This window comes from Danio aesculapii, chromosome 8, assembly GCF_903798145.1.
Source record: "Danio aesculapii chromosome 8, fDanAes4.1, whole genome shotgun sequence".
In the NCBI taxonomy this organism is placed as follows: domain Eukaryota; kingdom Metazoa; phylum Chordata; class Actinopteri; order Cypriniformes; family Danionidae; genus Danio; species Danio aesculapii.
The window spans coordinates 25,951,691-25,976,410 of NC_079442.1; the positions used below are offsets into that span (position 1 = coordinate 25,951,691).

The 24,720-nt window shown below is 36.5% G+C and overlaps 1 protein-coding gene across 1 annotated transcript in view; it reads left to right on the top strand.

Annotated features, from left to right (window-relative positions):
• cttnbp2nlb (CTTNBP2 N-terminal like b) overlaps positions 1 to 24,720 on the top strand; it is a 40,191-nt gene that overhangs the window by 10,178 nt on the left and 5,293 nt on the right. The window contains exons 2-4 of the mRNA XM_056463501.1: positions 3,689 to 3,796; positions 21,984 to 22,214; positions 24,153 to 24,260. Of these exons, the coding sequence (XP_056319476.1) occupies positions 3,689 to 3,796; positions 21,984 to 22,214; positions 24,153 to 24,260 (447 nt within the window). The remainder of the gene's footprint in view (positions 1 to 3,688; positions 3,797 to 21,983; positions 22,215 to 24,152; positions 24,261 to 24,720) is intronic.

Genomic DNA, 24,720 nt, shown 5'->3' on the forward strand with positions numbered 1-24,720 from the left:
AAAAACTACTATTATTTAAGCCAAAATAAAACAAATAAGACTTCCTCCAGAAGAATAAATATTATCAGACATACTGTGTAAATTTCCTTGCTCTGTTAAACATCATTTGGGAAACATTTGAAAAAGAAAAAATTCTAAGCGGGGCTAATAATTCTGACTTCAACTGTATATATCTCACAATTTTGAGTTATTCTTAGAGTTGTGCCTTAATTTCTCATGTCTGCAGGCATTTAGGCTTTCTTACAGTTCAGACTTTAATTTCTTAATCTCAACTAAATCTTTTAAATAACTGATGAGCATTGATGAAGATAAAAATATAATAGTCTGGTGGTACGAGTTTAATTTTGCATGCAAGAGGTTCCATTCTCAACCTAAACTAAGATGGCCATAAAAAAAGCTATTTTCTGTATAATAATAATAAAAACTTTAGGGAAGGAAGTTGCATTTGAAACCACTCGATTAGAACATTTCCTTATTTAAATGCTGACAGCATCATATTTTATTCAAAATACTTTCCAGATCTGTTTGGTCCTGTTGTCGGAAGCCTTATAGCTCTGTGTTTTATTCCTCTCGTCATACCTGTGTTTGTCAAACTCTCACACAAACAATGTAAGTGAGTGGTTTATACAGGTTCTCTTGAGAGGAAATGAAAGCAGGATGCACTTGTGATGTGCACAGATAGTGTTTTTAGCGGACCCAGCAGGATGAGGATCGGGAATAATAATGCAGTCCGTTTCCTATTTAGATTGATATAAATAAAGAGTGAACCGAAATGCCAAAACTGAGTAGATTAAATGGAAAAGATGATGTGATTTTGTGTCTACAGCCTTTTTAATTACAGTTATTTATGGTTGTTTGTTGATAACTTGTCGCCACACCACTAATACCAGAGAGAAGCATCACTCAATGATGTCATTAAAATAAATTCTTAAGCAAACAACTGAGTTTCTGTAACTAATACGGGTGTGACGAGACACTCATGAAACAAGATGATATTTGTTTTATGAGAAGGAAACAAATCAAGAATTTTACAGCCATAAATGGCAAGATTTAATGGCGTGAGATCTCATCACACCAGTGACTTTAGTTTAATGCCAATATAGCTGTGTCAAATCAGTGTGTAAGCAGACGAAAACACGCACAGACTCCACTGGCAATACTGCACGAGTCATAAAAGTACATTCCTGATTTAGCACACACACACATTCTGGCTCTACAAATGGCCCTCATCCGCTGTAATGTGTTAGTAATGTCTGGATGACCTCATTGCCCTGAGATTATATTAAGTCTGGTCGAGCTGACTTTCTATTCAATAGAAGGGGGAAAAACATATTGTTGCGGTCATCCTAGTAACACATTGATGTGAGGCCAGATTAAACCATGGCAGGAAGTGAGCTCATTTTAGGGAGAAACCATGTAAGAAAGCCACATTTAGATATTTATTCAAAATATATACGTGATTAAAAACTGCGTTATGACAGGTTGTGAAGAAATCTGCTCATGTTGAAGTTTATTTTAGAGAGTCCCGTTTGAACCATAGACTGTAAAATATATAGACGTAATATCCGTGACGTCACCCATAGGTTTCTGAAGAGCGCAATTGAAGCTAAAAGTAGCCGCGGCCAACCGTCGCCATTTTGTTCGCACGTCATCGCACCCACAGCGGGATACCAAACAAGCGCGGAGAGTGAGCGGAGCTACAGACACCTGCTGGCACTTTGCTTAGACCTGGCAGACAGACTTTACTTTTGGAGAAATGCTTGATACTCTATTACCTGTGACTCGTTTGTGTTCTGACCACATGTGCTTGGCAGTACACTATATCAATAAAGTGTTTAGACTTTCAAAAACACTGCTGTAATACACAGAGCCACTAAACATTGCTCCTATGACGTTTTTCTACAGGAGGAAAACGCAAATTACTTCCAAACACTTCAAATATAGTGTGTGTTAGTAAATGCAGGACTATTGATGAACTCCAGCATAACACTGTATGATAACGCTTCAGATGACTGTTCTAGAGCCTACAGCCAATTAATCTGTCACAGTCTGGAGTGCTTTACGAGTCTAAAGAAAAATATTAATGATAAATGATCTTAAATAAAACAAATACGTTTATAGAGATGGTATACAAGAATATAACTTTACTCACATGGGAAACGAGGCCACGTGAATGGTTTGTGAGCACAATTAAATGCACACAGCATCCCATATCATCTGATAATTGTAAGAAAAAAGTCCAAAAGGCAGCTGACTGTGTAAAGCCACATAAAACAAAATAAAAATACGATGAATATGCCGAGATCAGTGGCTAATCTGCCGGATTCAGCTGAGGTAAAGTGACGGCGACCAGCGAGACCTAGCTGTCACTCAAGTGGCCACGCCCTTAATTATGCAAACTTAATATTACCTAATATAAAGAAAATGGATGAGTTATAAAAAAATTCACCCCCCTCACAGTTGTCATGGAGGGTAATAATAGCTATATGAACCAAAATCGTTCTTTGTACCAGGCTGTAAACGCCTTTTTTTCTGCTGTAAAGTTGGCCATTCTAACAGTGGGCTCAATTGCAATTTGCTCTATTATGGAGCCAGGACTAGCGGAATTTTGATGAATTGCAGTTTCAGTTACTTCCGTATTGGCTTCCCGAGGGAGAGCCGCTTGATTTGAACACCATTACTTTGTTCATTATTTGACCAATACCAAAAAGTGTTACTTTGTGCCCCGCTCTGCCCTACCTCAGATGTACATTAATTCTCATTAATTCATTTGTCATCAATTATAGTACCACATTTAAATATCTTGTCTTGTTTTTATTCTGACATACTCATGCACCCAAGTAAGTTAATCGTCCGAAAGGAATGTGGCAAAATTATATGCACTTGTCAAAACTGGAACTACTTCATTGCTGGGGCTTTATGAAAAATAATCTACACTCCTGCAACCAATCAGAATCAAGCAGTCAGCAATGACTTTGTATGAACTGACTGTATGATGATGATGATGCTGTTCAGCTGTTGGTTAGAGAATAATTATAGAGAATGAACATAATTAGCATCGTTTTAAAAATATAGAGATTGTGTTCAGATGTTTGGCCGGTTTCTTCCTGTCCTTTTGGGCCATCATGAATGAAAATGTAAACTCAGACACAACAAGCCAAACCCTAATAACCATCCATTACACTGCAGCTGCATGCAAATCCCTCCATGTCGCTTGCAGTAAACAGAGATATTATTCACAACTGTGTGTGTGCGAGTGCTTATGTGTGTTAATAGACTGAGGGAATCCATTACAGAAGGGAAGTTGAACTGGTTCACTAGAGACCTCTGTGCTGATATGCTAATAGCTTCCTGTGTTTATGTGGTCTGAAGGAGAGCCAGACCATAATGCAGAGACGCTGAACACTGCTGTGTGTGTTTTAATGCTCGCGAATGCCAGACTCGCGTAAATGTCATGTCAGATCAAGGGAAAATCACTGATGCAACGTGTGGAATTTTATTGCATTTCTAGGCCAGCGAAATTGATCTGTGTGTGGTATGATCCTGTTTCATTGGTCTGGGTACAGTTATGTTATACATGACCTGCTTAAGCATTGTGTGTGTATGTGTGTGTGTTGCCAGGCCTGTGGCTCCTGTAAATCAGTGGTTCAGGATCCTGATGTTGAATTTTTATGTGTGTGTGTTTTAGGGCAGCAGGATGAATGTGGAGACTCTCAGTAAGGCTGAACTTCTGATGCTGCTCAGCATTCTGGAAGGAGAACTGGAAGCGCAGGATGTGGTCATACACACACTCAGGGTAAGAGTGTTTACGTACATCCAGTTAAAGTATGTCAAATTTTAATTCTTTTTGGAACATGAGCAAGGAAATGTTCACAGTATTACCTATTATTAGTGGCGTAACGGATCACAAATCTCTCGGTTCGGATCATACTATGGTTTTTGAGTCACGGATTGGACCATTTTTCAGATCAGCAAAAAAGGGAGGAGACAAATATCATTTGATTTGATTACACAAAAATATTACTGCAAAAACCATTGATTTTAACAAACAGAGTGATGTAATTTTAATAAAAATAAAAATCAATTGGAAAACTGTTGCTGATAATGCTAAATATAGAAATCTAACATCTTGTACAACAGATCATATTTATTTTCAATTAATGATTCACCAATTCACACATAAAACTTGTTTCATTACAGGTGGATCATTTTTGAAAGCCTATTCAGTAACATAATTTTGATGGTTGATGTTTGATGGGTGTTACATTGGTTACAAAATGTAATTGCTACAACATTCACCAGCGTCAAGTTCCATTAAACAGGGATTTTATTCTTTACCATAAAAATCAGTGTTTATTTACGAACTATAAACTGTTCTCCCAGTACTTCCGTGGTATTTTATTGTTTGTAACTGACTGAAAAAGTGTAAAAACTGAATCTCTCTCGATCAAACGTAGATTTGAATGCAGCGCTTAGAAGGATTATTAAACATATGCATACATTCAGGTTGTGGGGGTTTGAATTGAGATCCTGAATGTTTAAATGTGCAGCTTTACACTGAATGAATTAATGCAAGCTAAAGGAACAGTGACAGAAAACACTACCTAAGACACTAACACTAACCTTATAAAGCATTTAGGTAGGTCCCACCACAACTTCTTCCGTCATCATTATAGTTTACAGGGAAGTCTAAATTCTTTCATACACGTGATTTGAATGATGCGGGAGGCAATCTCTCTGCAATTGTTATAAATGTTGGATTAACCTACAAGTTTAAAAAAAGTTATTAATCCGCGGGTCACATGCGTTCCGAACCATGGCTTGTGATCCGTTACACCTACCTCATTCATTCATTCATTTTCTTTTCGGCTTAGTCCTTTTATTAATTTAGGGTCGCCACAGCGGAATGATTTAAAATTTAGCCTACCCAATTCACCTGTACCACATGTCTTTGGACTTGTGGGGGAAATCGGAGCTCCCAGAGGAAACCTAACACGGGGAGAACATGCAAACTCCACACAGAAACACAAACTGACCCAGCTGAGGCTCAAACCAGTGACCTTCTTGCTGTGAGGCGAACATGTTACCCACTGCGCCACTGCATCACCACCCCTACCTATTAATGTTTTTTTTGTTATGTTTTCTGGAGGAAGTCATATTTATTTTAGTTTGGCTGGAATGAAAGCAGTTTTTAATTATGATACTTTTAAAAAGGTTACAATTATTAGCCAACTTAAAGAGCCCCTATTATGGGTTTTTGAAAATGACCTTGCATGCAGTGTGTAACGCAGCTCTAAGTGAATGAAAACCTCCAGCTGAGGTTTAAATCTGAATTCTTAAGTCGAATAAATAATTTGTCTTGTGTCCGAATCTTTTGTCTGCTCGTATCGATTTGACACATCGCCAAATATGAACTGCCGGATCTAGCTAAATGAACGCGCCCTTCCCTTCAAACACTAACAGAGCGCATGGGATTATGGGATTGATTATTATGCGGAAATTACTATCACTGAGAGATGGGCTGTGGGGAACAAACAGTTAAAGTTCATTTTCACAACAATACCACAGTGTAGTCAATCGTGTGCTTGTTCCTGTCATTTTTCTGGTGATTGATACAATAAGCTATCTTGCAATGGGGGATTTGCTATTAAGGAACAGCAAAGACTATTAATATATTGGACTTTGTCAGACTTTGACAGGGACTTTGTCAGTAACTGTTTATATGAACCAGTTTTTTTCTTCCTCCAGATTATAACATGTAAGTGTGATTAAAATGGTCGCCTCGTTTTCTGTAGTTTGCAAAATATGTATTGATTTAACTTCTAATCACTCTGCGCAGCTTGTAATCACATATATTATAGATCAGTGTTTGTAATGGATCGCTCAGGTTAAATCTGTATGGGGCTGTTCACATATGGCATTCAAAATCACTTTAAAACGTAACGTGTGCTTCTTCCTTTACCGATTTAAATGGGTTTCTGAACTCACAATCCTTGCTGTTTGTTGCTATGGCCACCATCAGCTGTTCCTACACAGACATGGCGCAGTCAATTTTCAAAATTGTTCAACTTTTGCCACTGTGTATGATTTGGTTAATACTGAATGTGTGCTGTTGTTATTACTTGGGGTTAGGGTTAAGAGTAGAGTAATATGCTGGTGTTTACCTGCTTGGGCTTGCTTCTTGCATTGGGCTCACACATATACTCTGTACTCTGAGTACTTCACAACTGAGGTGGGTGTTTCTTTCTGTCTCACTCTGAACACAGTCGACCAACCACAACAGACTGGGTCATCACACCAATCAGTGCAGGAGGGGTTTGGAACAAACGAATCACAAATGAACAAATCATATGGGAGTTGTTGGGATAATTAGGTAAAAATCAGACAATTAAAGTGTTTTTGACTTGCATGCATATCAGCCCCAAAAAACAAAATAGGACCTTTTATAGTGCATAATAGAGGCTCTTTGAAAAATTATTTCTTCAATTGGCTACAGAACAAACCACTTGTCCAATGACTTGCCTAGTTAACCTACTGTAGTTTCTGTGAGGGTGCTTTAACACCTAGACTTTTGTTTCGGAACCTGTCTCGTTTCCCCAGTTAGCGCTGTTCGTTTGGCATATGTGAAACCAGCAATCATGCTCGGATCCGCACCAAATCAATCGGTCCGAGATCGCCTGAATAAGGTGGTCTCGGTTCGATTGAAACGAACTGTGGAGTGAATCGATTGTAGTGAGAAAGCAAAACGATCCGAGCCCGGCTATATCACAGTGTATTATGGATATGTCTCTCTATATGAAGAGAGAATTATAAGTAAAGCAGGATGTCATCCCTACCGGTAAATGAGCGTTTCATGTCAAATACGAAAGTGAAAGCATGCTAACTATTAACGAGAGCCGTTTATCCGTTAGCAAAACTGACCGAACGGCATTCTTGGTTTATCTGTTATTACTCTCTATAATGTAAAGCCTAAAATGCATAATTCTAGCCAAGGGCTCTGTATGAGAACGTCTTACCTCTGATTTATACTTGGTGACGTTGTGTGTGGATGTCAATATTTATCAATATAAAGCACAGCTTTTCGCTTATAATGTCTTGTTGCTCATTGCCATAAATTAAAATAAGGACGCATGACAGCTGAGCGGGACTCTGAAAACTCTGACCAATGCGAGGAGTTTAATAGCACGTGTCTTGTTTTAGCTCTTTTGGTCCGTTTAGAAACTTTGCCATGTGAAAGCGAACCGCACCAAGTACAAAGTGCAACATTGTAACAATTTTAATCCTTGTTTCGGAACAAAAAAGGTGTGAAAGCACCCTGAGCCTGTAAATTAATCTTTAAACTAAACACTAGTATCTTATATCTAGTGAAATATTATGTACAGTTCTGTCATCATTGCAAAGACAAATAATTTAGGTATTCAAAATTCTGTATATTAAAATCATATTGAGAAATATGTTAAAAAAATGTTAAACAGCAGTTGGGAAATATTTGAAAAAGAATTTCACATCACACGCACACGCACACGCACACGCACACGCACACGCACACGCACACACACACACACACACACACACACACACACACACACACACACACACACACTTGTACAGCTATGACTTTCCACAGACATACTGTAACGACTGTTATACTGTACACAAACTATATATTCTGTCAATACAAGGAATACAATGCATATTAGGTTAGGCCAAAAATGCTGCTAGGTATTTATATTTGGCTCTATTTTGACATTTTTGCATTTTGCTAGGTATTACTAACGTTTTAGCACAATGCTAGCAAGAGTTAGCATTTAGCTGTTTGAAACAAGCCTACACACATACTGGAAGTTAATGGTTGAACTAATATTGCTGCATTGGGCTTGTCAACATCAGATTTTTACAGTGGAAAAAGTACCATGTTTACCTTTTTGTGGGAAAACAACCTACCATAGCTCACTTGTCATATACAAAAATAACCAGGGGTTTATTATAGTTAAGCTGTAACCACGTTATTGATTTTTGGCTTATTTATTGTGATTTGTTTAACCACAGTGTTCAATAAGGCTTTACATGGTTTGTCTACAATTTTTTTTTGTTTGTTTATTCAGTAGTAAAACCATGGTACATTTTTGTTTAGCGTAGTTGTGTTCTCGGCCCTGTATGTGTATTGACCTAAGTTATATAACGGGCAGTATGTGATCAGTGTGTTTGGTATGTACTGGTGGTCAGGAACCACAGGAAGTGTGTGAGAGGAGGTTCTCAGGAAAGAGGCAGAGAGGAGAACAATGACAGGCATACTATTCCTGTAAAACACAAACACACAAGCACACACACCTTGGATCAAAGCAGACCATGTAAACTATCTTAATTAAATGGTTATTCATCTAAAAAAATGTATTATCTGTCATTATTTACTCTTCCTCACTTTATTCAGAACCTACTTTTCTTATATGGAACTTGAAAACACATTGAATAAATCATACTCCATAATAGCAAACATTAAAGTGTCATATACTATAGCTGAAGTCCATGTAATGAAAACAAAGTGTGTGTGTCAGGGTAAAGTTTTTCATTTTCGAGTCCGTGTTTGCTCAGCCCATTTGTTTCTGATATCAAAACTGTGTCCTGTATGTATGTTCAGATATGACTGGATAATTTCTAATAAACTGGGTAATACATTTCTGTATGTAACATAAATAATCGTGAGCAAGGCTTCCTCATAATAACAGTAAGTTTAATTTATCACGATTAGTGCACCAACATCTTCTTTTCATTCATTCATTCATTCATTTTCCTTCGGCTTAGTTCCTTATTTATCAGGGGTTACCACAGTGGAAGGAACTGCCAACTATTCCAGCAAATGTTTTTGCACAGCGGATGCCCTTCCAGCCGCAACCCAGTACTGGGAAACCACCTTCCTTTCTGTTAATGTAATTAATATTTATGACCAAAATCTTCATCTTAGTAGGGCTATATAGGACTGAATTGTTATTAATTATGTAATAATTTGAGGACTATTGTATTGTATTAAAATATAACATTTAAGGGTTTTTTTTACATTTTAAAACAATAGTCTAAAGTAAAATTTATAAATCAATGTTATCTGTTTTATTATTACACCTTGACCTTAAATGGTTAAAAATCTACTTAATCCAAGTGCCTGTGAAGAAAATCTTTTGGCATAGAGCCCTGCCTTAAAACTTTCTGTGTGATTTCTCAGTTATTTTTCTGTCTTCCATTTCATTTTATTCTTCGATAAGCACACAAATTAAATCAGCTTTGCTCAATTGAGTCTTTCCTCTTCAAAACTAGAACAAATGTAGTTCATTTTGGCATATCATGAACACTTTTACCATGTATTATATCTTGTAAATATTATAATGGATTAAATCTAAATTAAAAACTTAGGAACTTAATGTAACAGAAATTCATGCGACTTTGTCTTATTAGGACTTTTCAATAACAGAATGATCACAAATACAAGAATGTGAGATTTTCATTAAATATTAAATTGTTAAAGGGGTCTATTTTATGTCCTTTTTTAAAAGATATAATTTAATTTACGTCTCCAAATCAGACATTTAGACCCATAGACCCAAAGAGTTGGCACATTGTAACCTTTGATTTGGCCCACCATCCCAACTTAGAGGATAGTGAGAATGATGGGGTGAATGCCTTTAACAGAGATTGTCATTTCTAGTTTGATGTAACTTATCTGTTAGTACGAGGTCTCTTTCATTGCTGCGTGCAGTTTGAATTAGTTCGTGTTATTGCTGAGCTACAAAAAAGCTAACTGGAATAAAATAATTAAAGCAGATTTTTTAAATATAAATACTGTCCTTCAACAGACAGAGGATTATGCAGAAGACATTGGCAAGCAAGTCAAGGGAAAAACTAGTGTAATTCTGTTATAAATTAGTTTTGTTTTTGCTGTATTGAAAAATACTGTTTATAAAAATATCTCTGCCCCCCGCTCTTCAGTACGGTATTGTCTCATCCCCCCCGTCCTACTTATATAAAGCAATGTTTTCTAGTCATTTGTCAATAATATGTAATAAATGTGAAATTTAATTATGGCAACTATATTTACCTTCGGCTCACTATAGCCTCAATCAAGTTTGATTTTTGATCCTTCATAGGAAAAAGTTTGAGCACCCCTACTCTAAATGCATCTCAAATAAGTCTCAAAATACAGATCAAAATCAGTTTCTAAATCACTTTCAATTCATCCTTTTTTTTCAGCATCTGTTTGTTCAAGCCATCTGTTTTATTATTACACCTTGACCTTAAATGATTAAAAATCTAATAAATCCAAGTGCCTGTGAAGAAAAAATGTTGGCATAGAGCCCTGCCTTAAAGCTTTCTCTGTGATCTCTCAGTTAATTCTCTGTCTTCCACTTAATTTTATGCTTTGATAAGCACACAAATTAAATCAGCTTTGCTCAATTGAGTCTTTCCTCTTCAAAACTAGAACAAATGTAGTTCATTTTGGCGTCCTGACACACAACAGAAGCCCACAGTCGTTCCCTCTGGAAATATATATTTATATTAGAGTATGTGTGTTTTATTAGGTCTGTAATTATTCAGTCTGACACTGTAGTTAAAGAGTTAACATGGTGTTAATAACAGAGAGCAGAAGTTGAGGGGCGTGTGTGAGAAAGATGGAAACATGAGACGAGGGGCTCAGCCTTTAAAGCTGCTCCGGTGTCTCACTGTGACCTGCTGATCAACTGCTGACTCTTTTCACTGGACTGGGAGATTAGTTTGTGCCGCATAGAAAAACAACAGGGAGAAGAAAGTTACACTGAGTGATAGGGCTGCACAAGATATCGTTTCAGCATCGATGTCGCCATGCGATCATTCACAATAGTCACATCGCGAGTATATTGAGTTGAGTCTGGATTCAAATTGATCATTTCGCGAGTGTTGTTTTTGAGGCCTGTGACTGTGTGAGGATTTTAAAAGCATTCATGCTTAAGAATATGTAAGCCTGAATTTGTAACAAATTAAAAAAGTAATTAATTTTAATAAATTCTTTATAAAACAAAGATTATGCAGTATTGTTTTACAGTAATTGATTTATCAATTACTGTAGACCTGAATACAGTTCAACTCCTCAGAAAACAATAAAAGGCTGTTTATTTAACTATTATCTTTTTCTTTATCGATTTTATCTATGATTGTAGATTGTTTCTTATATTTTATGCATATGCACTCCTTTAGAGAATCATCCCAGTCAATTTCTGCAATTAATCTAGTTAAAATGTATCATATTCCAATATATACAGTTGAAGGCAGAATTATTAGCCTCCCCTGAATTATTAGCCCGTCTGTTTATTTTTTCCCCAATTTCTGTTTGGCGGAGTGAAAATTTCTTCAACACATTTCTAAACATAATAGTTTTAATAACTCATTTCTAATAACTGATTTATTTTATCTTTGCCATGATGACAGTAAATAATATTTGACTAGATATTTTTCAAGACACTTCTATACAGCTTAAAGTGACATTTAAAGGCTTAACTAGGTTAATTAGGTTAACTAGGCAGGTTAGGATAATTATGCAAGTTATTGTATACGATGGTTTGTTCAGTAGACTATCGGAAAAAAAATTATAGCTTAAAGGGGCTAATAATTTTGACCTTAAAATGGTTTTAAAAAAATTTAAAACTGCTTTTTCGGCTTTTATTCTAGCCGAAATAAAACAAAGACGACTTTCTCCAGAAGAAAAAATATTATCAGACACACTGTGAAAATGTCCTCATTCTATTAAACATCATTTGGGAAATATTTAAAAAAGAAACAAAAATTCAAAGGGGGGCTAATAATTCTAACTTCAACTGTATCTGTATCACATCATCGCAGAATGTTCAATTTGTCCTATAACCTGCAGCCCTACTAAGTGATGAGTGTGTGGGTGTCGATTCACATTAGTTCACAAAGCTTTTGCTTTTACTTGTATGTTGCGGTATCTATGTTACATAAATGTGAAATAGGATTTGTTTACACTAACAGTCCAATCTGAATAGATTTTTGAGTTTGTTGTCAGGCTGACTGAGACGTCATATTTACATAGTTTTTTTTTAATGTGTGTGTTTTAATATTCACAAACATTAGCCCTGTTTTTGATTCATTGATTTAAAATTTACAATGATATTGAGTGAGTTCTAATGAGCTCTATAATACATTTTAAGTTATAATACATTATAATAAATTTTAAGACTGTATTTTGTGGTTCTTTTTGTGTTTTCTGCATCACATATATAATACAGTTGGATAATTTCCAAATGCTGCAAAATATTAAAATGCACACACTGGGTTCCACACAATTGATTTGTATTGGGACAACATGAATTAAGTTGACTTATTAGGTTTTTATCAATTTTAAAGTGGATTGAACATAAAACAATTAAGTTGTCACAAAAAAACTCAAGAATTTTGTTGTTTCAGCTCATTCTAAATAAGTAGTTTAAACAAACAGCAAACACCATTGTTGAGTGCATATACATTTTAAAATTGCTTAAACTTGCATGTAAACTACAAATGAAAACAGAATTCTGGAGCCCCTCGAAGTCTTTTATTTTGCATTTAGTTTTTTTCATATACTTTTGTTGAAGATTTTTGTCTGTTTTTATGGAAACCATGAATCAAAAAAATGTATATGAAATACAACTTATAATTATTTGAAATACATTTTGCCACAGTTTAAACACTGTAATTTTTTATCAGTAAAAGCATTAATTTCTTGAAAGTTAGTGTGAATTTACTTCCAGTGGAAACATATATTATAGTCTAACACTTATTGACGCATAAACTACTAATCCGCATCGGTACGTATTGACCGAACACCATTTGCAATAACGATAAAAAATGTTTGGTATGAAGGCTATAGTTTTATTCAAATATGGCTGCTGAGCAATCGCCTTGGAATGCCAATAAGCACGATGCGCACATGGGAGCATTTTCCAGGCGCACCTTGTTGAATAACATCTGAACTTTTCCGAATGCCCTGAGCGCACCTTGATTAATGTAAGAAGAACTAACCAAACGTGAAGGAAACCACATGCCTGCGCTTGTCACTTCAGGTCAGAATAGCAACACGTGCAAAAATGAGTGCCGTATAGCAGCAGTGAGGTGATTGTAAATAAAAAAGGATGTCACCAGAGTGGCTTTTTGGTTTCTTTTCTTGTGCATCCCAGCCACTAGCTCCCCATATGAAAGATTGTTTAGCATAGGGGGTGATGTAGTCATCCAGCTTCACAATTTGTAATGTTCAGCATATATTTGAATAATGGTGGTTAGTTCCTTTACTTGAAAGCTCAGATTTGATTATCATAATTTGAGTTCGAGGTTTACTGTCATTATTATTGACACCTTACAGATGTTGATTTACCTTTACCATTGTTAACACTTTGTAACATTTTATTTATCAAGTTTAAGAGTCTCTTATAAAGGTATATTATCATAAAGATCATCAAATTTATGTACAAAATTTTTTGGTTTAAATTTGTTTGTTTTTTGGCTATTAAAACTATTTGCCTTAGTAATGTTGGTTGATTAAAGTGGTTAAAAAACCTAATATTCCTAATTGTATTGTTAAAAAATGTTTAATAATTATTGATACCGAATGATATGAAACATGATATTGTGAATTTTCTATTTTTTTTTTTTTTTGCAATATCGGCCAGCCCTAACTGAACGCTTCATGAAAACACCTGATTATTATCAGATTTCAAACAACACATGGGTGTGGTTTGAAATGTGTTCATAAACAGCAGATTTCTTCTTGTTTTGGTGCTCAGCCTACTTACAGAATGGATTTGAGGCACATTTTGAAATCAGATTTTTGCTTCCTGTCTGAACAAAGCCTCAGTGTGTTTGTGTATTTGTGACTCAGTCTCTTTCTTTTAGGCTTACGCTTCTTTTTCTTTTACTGCTCAGCCCCAGGCAGGATGCTGAGTGAGTGTGTGAGTTTGTGTCTTTGTGTGTGTGTGTAATAGTGGCTTTACAGCTTCATTTGACTTCTTCCTGACCAATAAGGCCTTTATTCACAGAGGGAGCCCGAGAGGTCTTTGGAGCTTCTGAGTCTTTGATCATAAGTAGTGTGTGTGTGTATATGTGTGTTTGTGTGTGTTTTATTTTAATGCCTTCAGAAACTCCTGTATATCCTGAAAGTGGTGAAGCAGTGCATGCTGTCAGTTATATTAGATGTTCTGGAAGCCTCCAGATGAGCTCCAGAATCAGCAGCTCACTTTGTGCTCCTCCTTTTTGACTTATTTTCCCATGGCTCATTCTGATGTAATGGAGGAACCAATATCCTGAGGGCTGGCGGTTAAAACGGGAAAGAGTCCGTTAATATGACTCACTCGCTGTTTCATCATCTAAGCCTTATAAAGAAAAATCAGGTCTGTTCACAGGTCTCCGAACGGGGAATTTGATGAATAGGGAATTCCATGTTAAATCACTAACTGAACAAGCCAGTTTGTTCTGTCCTAATAGAGAGCTGTTTTACTTTATAAATCTGACTCATTTCACACACACAATCACAGAGAAAAGCAATGCGGTTCCTCACTCCGCTGAGCTCCTGGAGTGTGTGTCTGTGTGTTGATTAGAGGGATGGAGGATTCCTTCTGTGTGAACTTCCTTCCAGGAAGTCTCCTGATTTTTCTCTGTCTCCGACGGAGAGCCTTAGATCAGCAAGAGCTTGATTAAAAACAGCAACAGCACAAGCGACGTCCTGTTCTGTCATGCACATTCATTACAACTTGCTTGATTCGGATTGGCTGATGAACAGCTAAGGTGTGCCATTATTTTCAGGCAAACACACTGCTAAAGTAGTTCAAGGCAGGTCTTGACTGCAGTCAAAGATCAAATCAAAACAAGACTTTGGATGATTTACGTAATAAACTAGCCCTAGACACAGCAGTGGTTTGAGGACAAAAAACATGTCTTTAGGTGTGGTAACCGACTGTAGTTCTCTGAATAATTGAGTCAGATCTATTGAATTATTAGATAATAATACAATCCTGTGTACATTATGTTCTAATAATTCAACAGTTGTTATTTATTCCTTACATATGACACACACATAGAATAAAATCATATTTCCACAAGAAACTGGTTATTCAGACAATAGCATGGTTCACTTACACTCACTTTTTATAGGTACACTTTGCAAGTACATGGCATGGTACGGTTCGGTACACTTTTATGGCCGTTTCCACAGTCAAAAGGTACCAAAAACAAACTGTACCATACCACTTATTGGGTATGCTTTGCAAAGGGTACCTAGCATGACAAAAGGGTTCCAAAAGGCGGAGCTAGACACATAACTGAACGCTATAGGTTTACAGAGATGCGTCACTCGCTCATGCACAAGCCATGAGAATGAAAACAATGGAACTACCATTTTTAAATACACAGCCGAGACATTACAACGTTAGGGCTGCTCGATTATGGAAAAAATCATAATCACGATTATTTTGGTCATAATTGTAATCACGATTATTCAAAACGATTACTGTTGAGTCAAAATTATTCGCCCTCCTGTGAATATTTTTTAAAAGTAAATATTTCTCAAATGATGTTTAACAGAGCAAGACTTTTTTCTTGCAGTATTTCCTTTAATATCTATTCTATTAATATAGAATATAAGCAGGTTTAAATACTTTGAAACCTAATTTAGGCTCAATACTATTAGCCCCCTTAATCAATATATATTTTTGATTGTCTGCAGAAGTAACTGCTGTTATACAATGACTTGCCTAAATACCCTAATTAAGCCTTGGAATCGCACTTTAATCTGAAAACTAGAAATTGGGGGGAAATGGGGGCTCATAATTCAGGAGGGTTAATAGTTCTGACTTTAACTGTATATATACAGTTATTTTCATCTCTGTAAATAAGAGAAATAAATACAGTAGAATAAAAATATGAAACAAACTGTGCTTTAAGCATCTTCTCTGTAAGAAAAAAACTTTAATTATAACCACAAAAGTGGCTAAAATCACTAAACACCGTGTTTGACACAAATTTGCATGTATTTGACCATTAAAGCGCTCACATTAAGGTGACTAGATGTGTGTGCTCTGCTCGTCTCTGAGGCTGAGCGCACACACACACAACAGCATGTGATCTCGCTCACGCTTTTAAAAACATGAGTGATTCGAATGTTCATCAATGAATGATGCGCATCTCATGCTGCAAACGGTACATTACAGTACATGCTTTTAGTCATGTTCACGTGAAACTGAGCTTTGCAGAGCAACAAATGTGTACAACTGGAAAGAGGACGGTATATGATGTAATAACTGTTTTATCTCAATTGATGGTTTTTCATAAGCTTTAGAAGCCAAAATCGAAACCGAGTTTTCGATTAATTGCACAGCCCTATACAACGTAATAATATATACATATAATAACACGCCATGGTCCACCTGAGCTCAAACAAACCTTGTCGTTGTCTTGATGAACAGCCACAAAGCCAAGAAGAAGAGCAGAATCTACCCTGTGCCCCGTAGAAATACATCAGCTCACCATCCATGATCCTGTCAGATGTGAAGACTACAACAACCATAATAATTAATTACATTTATATAGTAAAATATTACAGAAAATGTATCAGTAATGCCTTAAACTACAGTGTTACAGTAAAAAGTAATTAGTTACTGTAATGCGTTACTTTTCTAATGCGTCACTCCCAACATTGGCAATAGTAATAACGTTTGCCTTTCCGCTGTCTGATCAGTTTTCCTCTTTGTGTCTCTCTCATCTCTAGAGCAGGTCATTCAAAGGCCACAGATTGCGGCCTCTAGGGCTGGAAATTGACTGTAATTTACTGTAATGATGCTAAATAGTATGCAGTGCTGCTTAAGGCTAATGTTGAAAAAATAAACTATTCAGCCTGGTGGTCTGAGACAAACTTACGCTCACAAGGCTTCAGTATAGATGTACTGTACATTGTGGATGTTTTATCGTGGTTACAGAATCAGGATTGTGCTCACACCCAATACACTCCACACCCTCTGTCATTCTGTTACTGAACAGATTTAGTTCCAGATTTAATGATTAGACGATAATAATCTGCAAAAGGTGGAGGCTGCGTCTCTTAAAGTCTGCTTAGTTTTAAACTGCTCTGTTCCCGCGTGTGTTGTGATCTAGCTGATAAAAATCTATTTTTGTGTTTTGTTTGTGTTAAGGAGGACACAAAGGCGTGCTCAAGAAAATTCCAATTATGTATTCATCATTTATCCGTTAGCTGATGAGATTACTTTTTTTGACTGTGTTTTGTTCAGGGAAGGATAATGTATCAGTACTATATTGTATATTATATTTTTTATGTGTTAAAGTATTAGTATTTCATAATAATTATGGTCACACTTTATTTTGATGGTCCGTTTGTTGTATTTAAGTTACATTGCATCTACACGCCAAATAATTCTCATTAGATTATAAGTAGATTGTTAGGTTGGGGTTAGGATTAGGGTTAGTGTAAGTTGCCAAAGTTTCTTATAGGCTTACTTATTATTAATCTAGTCATTTTTTTAAATGTTTGTTAATCCAGCATTAAAGGGATAGTTCACCCTTTGATGATATTATTTCTTTATTCTGTTGAAGAAAGCTGGAAACCAGTAACCATTGACTTCCATAGTAAGTGTTTCGTCTCATATAGAAGTCAATGTTTACAGGTTTTTAGATTTTTTTTTCAACAGAATAAAGAAACTCATAAAGGTTTATCATAGGTATATACACTAGATATCGTATACTGACCCTGAGCATGCGTCAATACCTCCGCCATATTTGGACAGGGCTCCCAGGACAAATGTCATTCAAGCGCAGTAGTCAAGACTAAAGCCAATCGGAAGATCATAAAGGTGTAATAATGAGCAAACAAAGAAAACAAAGCATAAATGCAGAACATTTCATAGGTAAGATTTAGTTTTTGATGATTTTGTATGCTGCAAACTTTTGTGCTCAACAAGTAATGTTATTTATGATAAAAGAAGTCACTTGCTGCATTGACCATGAGGCAAAGTAGCACCAACTCGCACTAAATACTAGGCTTATGCTTGTTTTGTTGTATACAATCAGCAAACAATGTAAATGAAATATGATGCTGCGGCACCAGAAACTTGTATTATTGCGAGCTAAGTGAAGTAACGGCTAGTTTTTGAAGTAACGAATAAGTGCATACTTTCCACCCTAAATTATTGAATATTACGAATGTTATACCATTTCGATCAGAAAGACGCAGGGATATCGATGGTTCACACGAATCTTCATAACAGAGATTCATTCACAAACGAATCACTCCCACTATTAGAATTAGAAGTGAAAGCGGGAGAGAGGGTGTGTTTCAGGACACAGATTAGATCAAATTTAACAGGGAGGGTGGATAATACATTTCCAAGCACACAAATACATGCGACCACGTATCCATCGATGTAGAAAAGTGATGTAAAATGATCATTTTCGTCATTTAAAAAACATTTGCATACTGACCACCGGGTAAACTCACAATCATAGATATATGTATATATCTTGGGTTCTGGATGGACAGTGCTACACTGCACCTTGGTCCCACATTCATTTCAAAGGAGCGCTACCCTGTACTAAAATGGCGGCTCTATTGATGCATTCCTTCCAATAGACAGCAATAGCATAGGCGACATCTAATGTAAATATCTATGAACCACTTGAATGTGAGTACATAGTGAGTCATTTTTCATTTTTGATTGAACTATCCCTTTAAATGAAAATGTATTATATCTAGTTATAAACGTGTGTTGTTAATTTAAACTGGATGTATGTGTTATTTTATTTTATGACCTTTGTGGTTTGTAATGATAGTGTTACATTTAAAAGAACATGATTTAATCTTAAAGTTAAATAGTCTTTTCTGTAAGGATATATGACCACTTTTCCAATCATTCATTTATTCATTTTCTTTTCGGCTTAGTCCCTTTATTAATCTAGGGTCACCACAGCGGACTGAACCGCCAACTTATTCAGCATATGTATTACGCATTGGATGCCCTTCCAGTCGTAACCCATCACTGGGAAACATCCACACACAATTCACCTATACCACATGTTTTTGGACTGAGGGGGAAACCGGAGCACTTGGAGGAAACCAACGCCAACACGGGAAGAACATGCAAACTCCACACAGAAATGCCAACTGATCCAGCCGGGGCCAGCATTTAGATCTTTCTTCATCCAATCAACAAGCAATGAGAAGAACTACGTTTCACACACACAACAATGAAGTACGATTCAAAGACAGAAGAATGTAGTGACCTCAAGAACAGCATGAGGAGACTGAGAGAAATAAGAAATACTGCAGGATACAGCATGTCTGTCGCCCAGAACATAAACCACATGTCTATTCCAGTCCTTCATTTAGTATGTGTTAGTGTGTGTGCGTATATATGTGTGCGTGCGCCTCCCATCTGCTGATCTATTTAGTGAGACCACCCCATCCCTTCTAAATTAGTCACACTGCCCCCAATTCCAGCCCTCACACAAGCACAAACATGCACAATGAGTAGCGAACAACACCCCCCACAGCTGGGCCTTTTGTGGCATGAGCCCCCTCTCTCCATCGTTTCGGCCCAGGGGAGGTTTAACACCTGCCTGCAGAGGAGGGGTCGGGGCTGCTATTAGATTGGAGAAAATGGATCTGATAGAGGCCAGCTGTATTTGTACCAATGTGTGTTTAAAAATCTGTTACCCATTTTCTCTTATTAACATTCATTTTCAGTGATTTCTTCATAAGTGGTTGGTCGAGACGCGCTACTGTTTTGACTGGTAATAAAGGATAGTTCACCCACAAATGAAAATGTACTCAATATTTACTAACCCTCAAGTGGTTATTAACATTTATGACATTTAACCATTGACTCCCATAGTAGAAAAATCAAATACTATGGAAGTCAGTTGTTATAGGTTTCTAGCTTTCTTCAAAATATCTTCTTCTGAGAACATTTTTGGGTGTTTTGTTCAATTCTTTTTCAACTACCTCAATATCAAATAGGGTTGGGTATGATTTTGGTTTTTACGCAATACTGGTGCCAAACTGTTACTTTTAAAACAGTATCCAGCAAACAATTTTGTGTTTAATAGACGTCTAATAGACATCTAAACATAGAGAGCTTGGCTAAAATTGGGCTGTCAGTGAAAATCTAATAGACATCTACGAATAGCCCAAAACTAGACTTGTCGTCAAATAGACAGATTAGACAGACTTTATATGTGTAGTTATTCATTTCTGTTTATTTGATGACTAGTCTAGTTTTGGCCTATTCTTAGATGTCTATTAGATTTTCACTGACAGCCTAAATTTTGCCTTGTTTTAGAAAGATGACTATGTTTAGACATCTATTAGACATCTATTAAATACAAAAAATGCTTGGGCCTAAAACCTTAATCACCTAACCAACTATAATAATTTAACATTAATGACATTTGCAGTACTAGTAGCACCAAGGTAGTTTGCTGTTATTGTTATGCCACAAACCAGCTTCAAATTTCAGATTTTTTATTTTTTTTGTGGAAATATGACCCTATTTGCCTTCTGTAGCAAAATATGACACGTCTCCTGACTTACTGCATGTCCTGACCTTTCAAAAGATATTTTAAAATGATGGAGTGCACAGTATATTACACTGTAAATATATCTTCAAAAAAAAGGTTATAAGCCTGACGTCATTCTTTCTAAGTCACAGTCTGTCATGCAGTAACTTGCCATGTCTGCACTTTCTCATGAATGTTGTGACTGATAAAAATGTCTTTGTGGTTTTAAACCTGTATTTTATATCATCCTCTTGTAATGGTGTTTGTCAGGGGTTGCCACAGAGGAGTGAATAGCCGATTGCCAAAACAAACAAGCAAAAACAGACTTAACTGCTGGTTAACTGTTTATATATAATAACTTAAACTGTTAATTGTAATACAACTGATTGTTACGCAATAATGTGCACCTTTGTAGCGCTGCTTTGAAAGTAATTAGTGAAGAGCACTATACAAATAAACTTGAATTGAATCAATGGTACTGACGAATCTTAAAGGTATCCCAGCAGGCACACAATGTCATAAGGCAATAATATTAGGTTAGATTTAGGTTGTGAGGTCAGGTGACTAAAATTCAATGTCTAGCCAGTGTCAAGGGACAACGATATTTTAAGGTCCAATAGTGACGTCAAATGACGTTGATATTTGGTTGATCTTAGGTTGTGTTGGAAAGTGTCAAAAATCCAACGTCGAGCCAAAATCTTAAACTAATGTCATATTGACTTCATGTACTGACATTTATTCGTCAGGTATGGAAACCAAAATCCAACGTTTGATATATGTCATAGTGGTAACGTCCACATAACGTGAAGTTCATTAGACATTGATATTTGGTTGACTTTAGGTTGGACATTGGGCATTAACGTCGACCTGACGTTGAGTTCTGACATCAACCTAATTTTCATTTCCAAACAATATGTAATGTCCCCACAATGTTCGGATACAACGTCAATCTGACATCATGTTGACGTCCTCTGTGTGTTGGGATAGTTCACCCAAAATGACTGACAATTCTGTCATTATTTACTCACCCTTCTAATCATGTTTGACTTTCTTCTGTTGAACACAAGACAAATTATTTTGAAGAAAGCTGTAACCATCGACTTCCATATTTGTTTTTTGTTTTTTTTTTATAGATATAGATGTCAATGGTTACAGTTTTCAGCTTTCTTTAAAATGTATTCTTTAGTGTTCAACAAAGGTTTGGAACCACTTGATGGAATGTCAATAGTAAGTCATTTTTAATTTTGGTGAACTAGTCTTTTAAGTTTTTTTTTCTTAAGTCTTTTAACTATCCTATAAGCAAGTATGATGTAAGACATTATTCTAAGATGTCATTTTCATTAACCACACCTCAATGTAAAGCAGTTACTTATTGCTAAACTTTTCCTGTCTACCTTCTACATTTCTTTTAGGCACAACAGAGAAACACATTTGTACAGGAGCGATATGGACAGTATGACCTCAGCGACCCATTTGTAGCACTGCTGAGGGACAGCGAGCTGTCGCAGGCTCAGGATGATGGAAGGCAGAGTCCCGTGTGTCTGAATCCGCTGGGTGTGTTGAAGCTGGTAATGGCCCACTGCACCAACATGAAGGAGAAACTGTTAAAACAGCTCGCTGCTGCGGAGAGAAGACACAGACGGGTGAGAAGCAAGCACACAACATGGATTTACTAATACAGTAGTTATATACTCTATAATCCAATAGCTATAGTTTATTTCAATCGCTTCCATTCATACTTAGCCAAAAAATGTGTTTCTGCTAGAATGAGGTGACTTTTTAATTTGAGTTTGAAAATTGTATACTGTTGTGGTTTTTAATATTCTTTAGGGTAAAATTTGGTCATGCATAATATATATATACACACTCACCGGTCACAGAACTGCCTTAATCCTTCGTAGTATAGATTCAACAAGGTGCTGGAAATATTCCTCAGAGATTTTGTCCATATTGACAATGGCATTTCACTTCTGCGTGCTGTTTGTGTTGCTCTGAAATAACACTTCCAAAACGCTAGCTGGCAGTATTTATGTTCCTTTGTGTCGAGTTTCTTTGCTGGTGTTTTTTGTTTTTTCTGAATGCTCCCTTAATGTACAAGTGGCTCAAATCCGCTCATTTTGAGGCAGGAACCGGCCGTGCAACATCTTTAATCATAATGTAAACATAAAACAACAGTTTTAATCTAGATCTCCTTTAAGAGACTCCACACTTGTAAACACTTGCTCTATCGGGCTTGCGCGGCTCTCACCTCCGCCCATACTCGTCAGCGCTACCAAGCCAACCAATCACAGAGCTTGCATTATGTGTAGTTGTGATGTGTAGATACATTTTTTGAGAGGTGTGTGTCAGCGTCGCCGATGGCCATGGCGAGGGCTATGTGACCACGCGTAGGCTGCACCGGAGCATACACATGCGCTTGACGCAGACGTATCAATCAGCCTTAAGGCCCTTCTCCCCCAATCACTCAGCTTAGATGGCCGGCCAGCTTTAGGAAGAGTCCTGGTGGTTCCAAACATCTTGCACTTATGGATGATGGAGGCCACTGTGCTCATTGGAACTTTCAGAGAAGCAGAAATTTTTCTGTAACCTTCCCCAGTCTTGTGCCTCGAGACAATCCTGTCACAGAGGTCTACAGACAATTCCTTTGTCTTCATTCTTGGTTTGTGCTTTGACATGCACTGTCAACCCTGGGACCTTTTATAGACAGGTGTATGCCTTTTCGAATTATGTCCAATCAACTGAATTTACCACAGTTGAACTCCAATTAAGCTGCTGAAACATCTCAAGAATGATCAGTGGAAACAGAATGTACCTGAGCTCAATTTAGAGAACATGTGATTTCTCAGCTTTTTTATTTTTAATAAATTTGCAACAGTTAAAAAAAATCCCATTGTCATTATATGGTAGTATGTGTAAATAAATTAATTTAATCCATTTTGGAATAAGGCTGTAACAAAAAAATGTTAATGAAGGAAAACATGTTAATGTAGGAAAAATCTTGTAGAAAAAAAAACTTGAGTGTGTGTATCAAAGATTTAAAGAAGTATTTAAAAGCTGTTTGCTTATGGGATTGGTTCATTAAGCTTGATAATGAAATGTAAAAAAAATCATAAACTCATTGTATAAAAGATTAATCCTAAATTAAACACAGCTATTTTTTCAGTGAATTGGTCGAGTCATATTTTGAAAGGGTGCTGATGTTTGAATTACAGGGTTTGAATCACAAACCAATTTGATGAAACTCTTATTTTTATGTTTCATAAAGGCAAGAAAAACGCATTGTTGAAGTCACAACTGACACCCATTGTATTGTGCAGAAATCATAATATCTTATTGTATGTTTCATGGAAGAAAGTAAGTCATACAGGTTATGGAATGCAAGTCAATAATGCCACAATTAAAATGTGCTGTTTTATAAAGAGATCATTGTCATTTCACCAATGAATGTGACTAAAATAAACAGATTAACTCAAATATAAGTATTATTCATACTTTCAGTTACATCAATTATTATTGATTAGGACAATTAAATCATAATTAGTTAATGATGTTTGAGTGTGTGTGTGTGTGTATGGCTGCAGGTAATAGCTGACTTAGAAGAAGAGAAACGAAGACGTGCTCAAGACGCCGCTGCTGGTGATGACATAACTGACATGCTAGAAAGGGAACGAGACAGGCTATTGCAGCAGGTAACCTGGCAACATTGCCACATCACATATAAACACTGTACACACACACACATTGTACCGCTATAAATGCATCTTAAACTACAAACAAGAAAACAATGGTAAACTGTGCCTCAGGATTTTGTGTGATTGTTGTGTAACAGTGTTGGGGCAGTTCCCTCTTCTACAGAGGAAAGCCTCCATTGTTTTTATGAACTGTGGTGCATGAGAGATTCAGTGTGTTTGTGTGTGCGCGATCTAAGGCATTCCATTGTTTGCTTGTGTTTTTATAGGGCAAGGATAAGGTAATGGTAAGGTCAAAGTACAGACTGCAGTATTATGTAAAAGGTCTTTCCTGTCTGGTCCTTGGTTACACACACACTTTATTCTCTCTCTCTCTTTATGCACTCAAGAACTGTTGTATACTCATCTTCAATGTTCTTATGAAGCATAATGTTCTTCCAACGGACTCTACGTGCTTGTT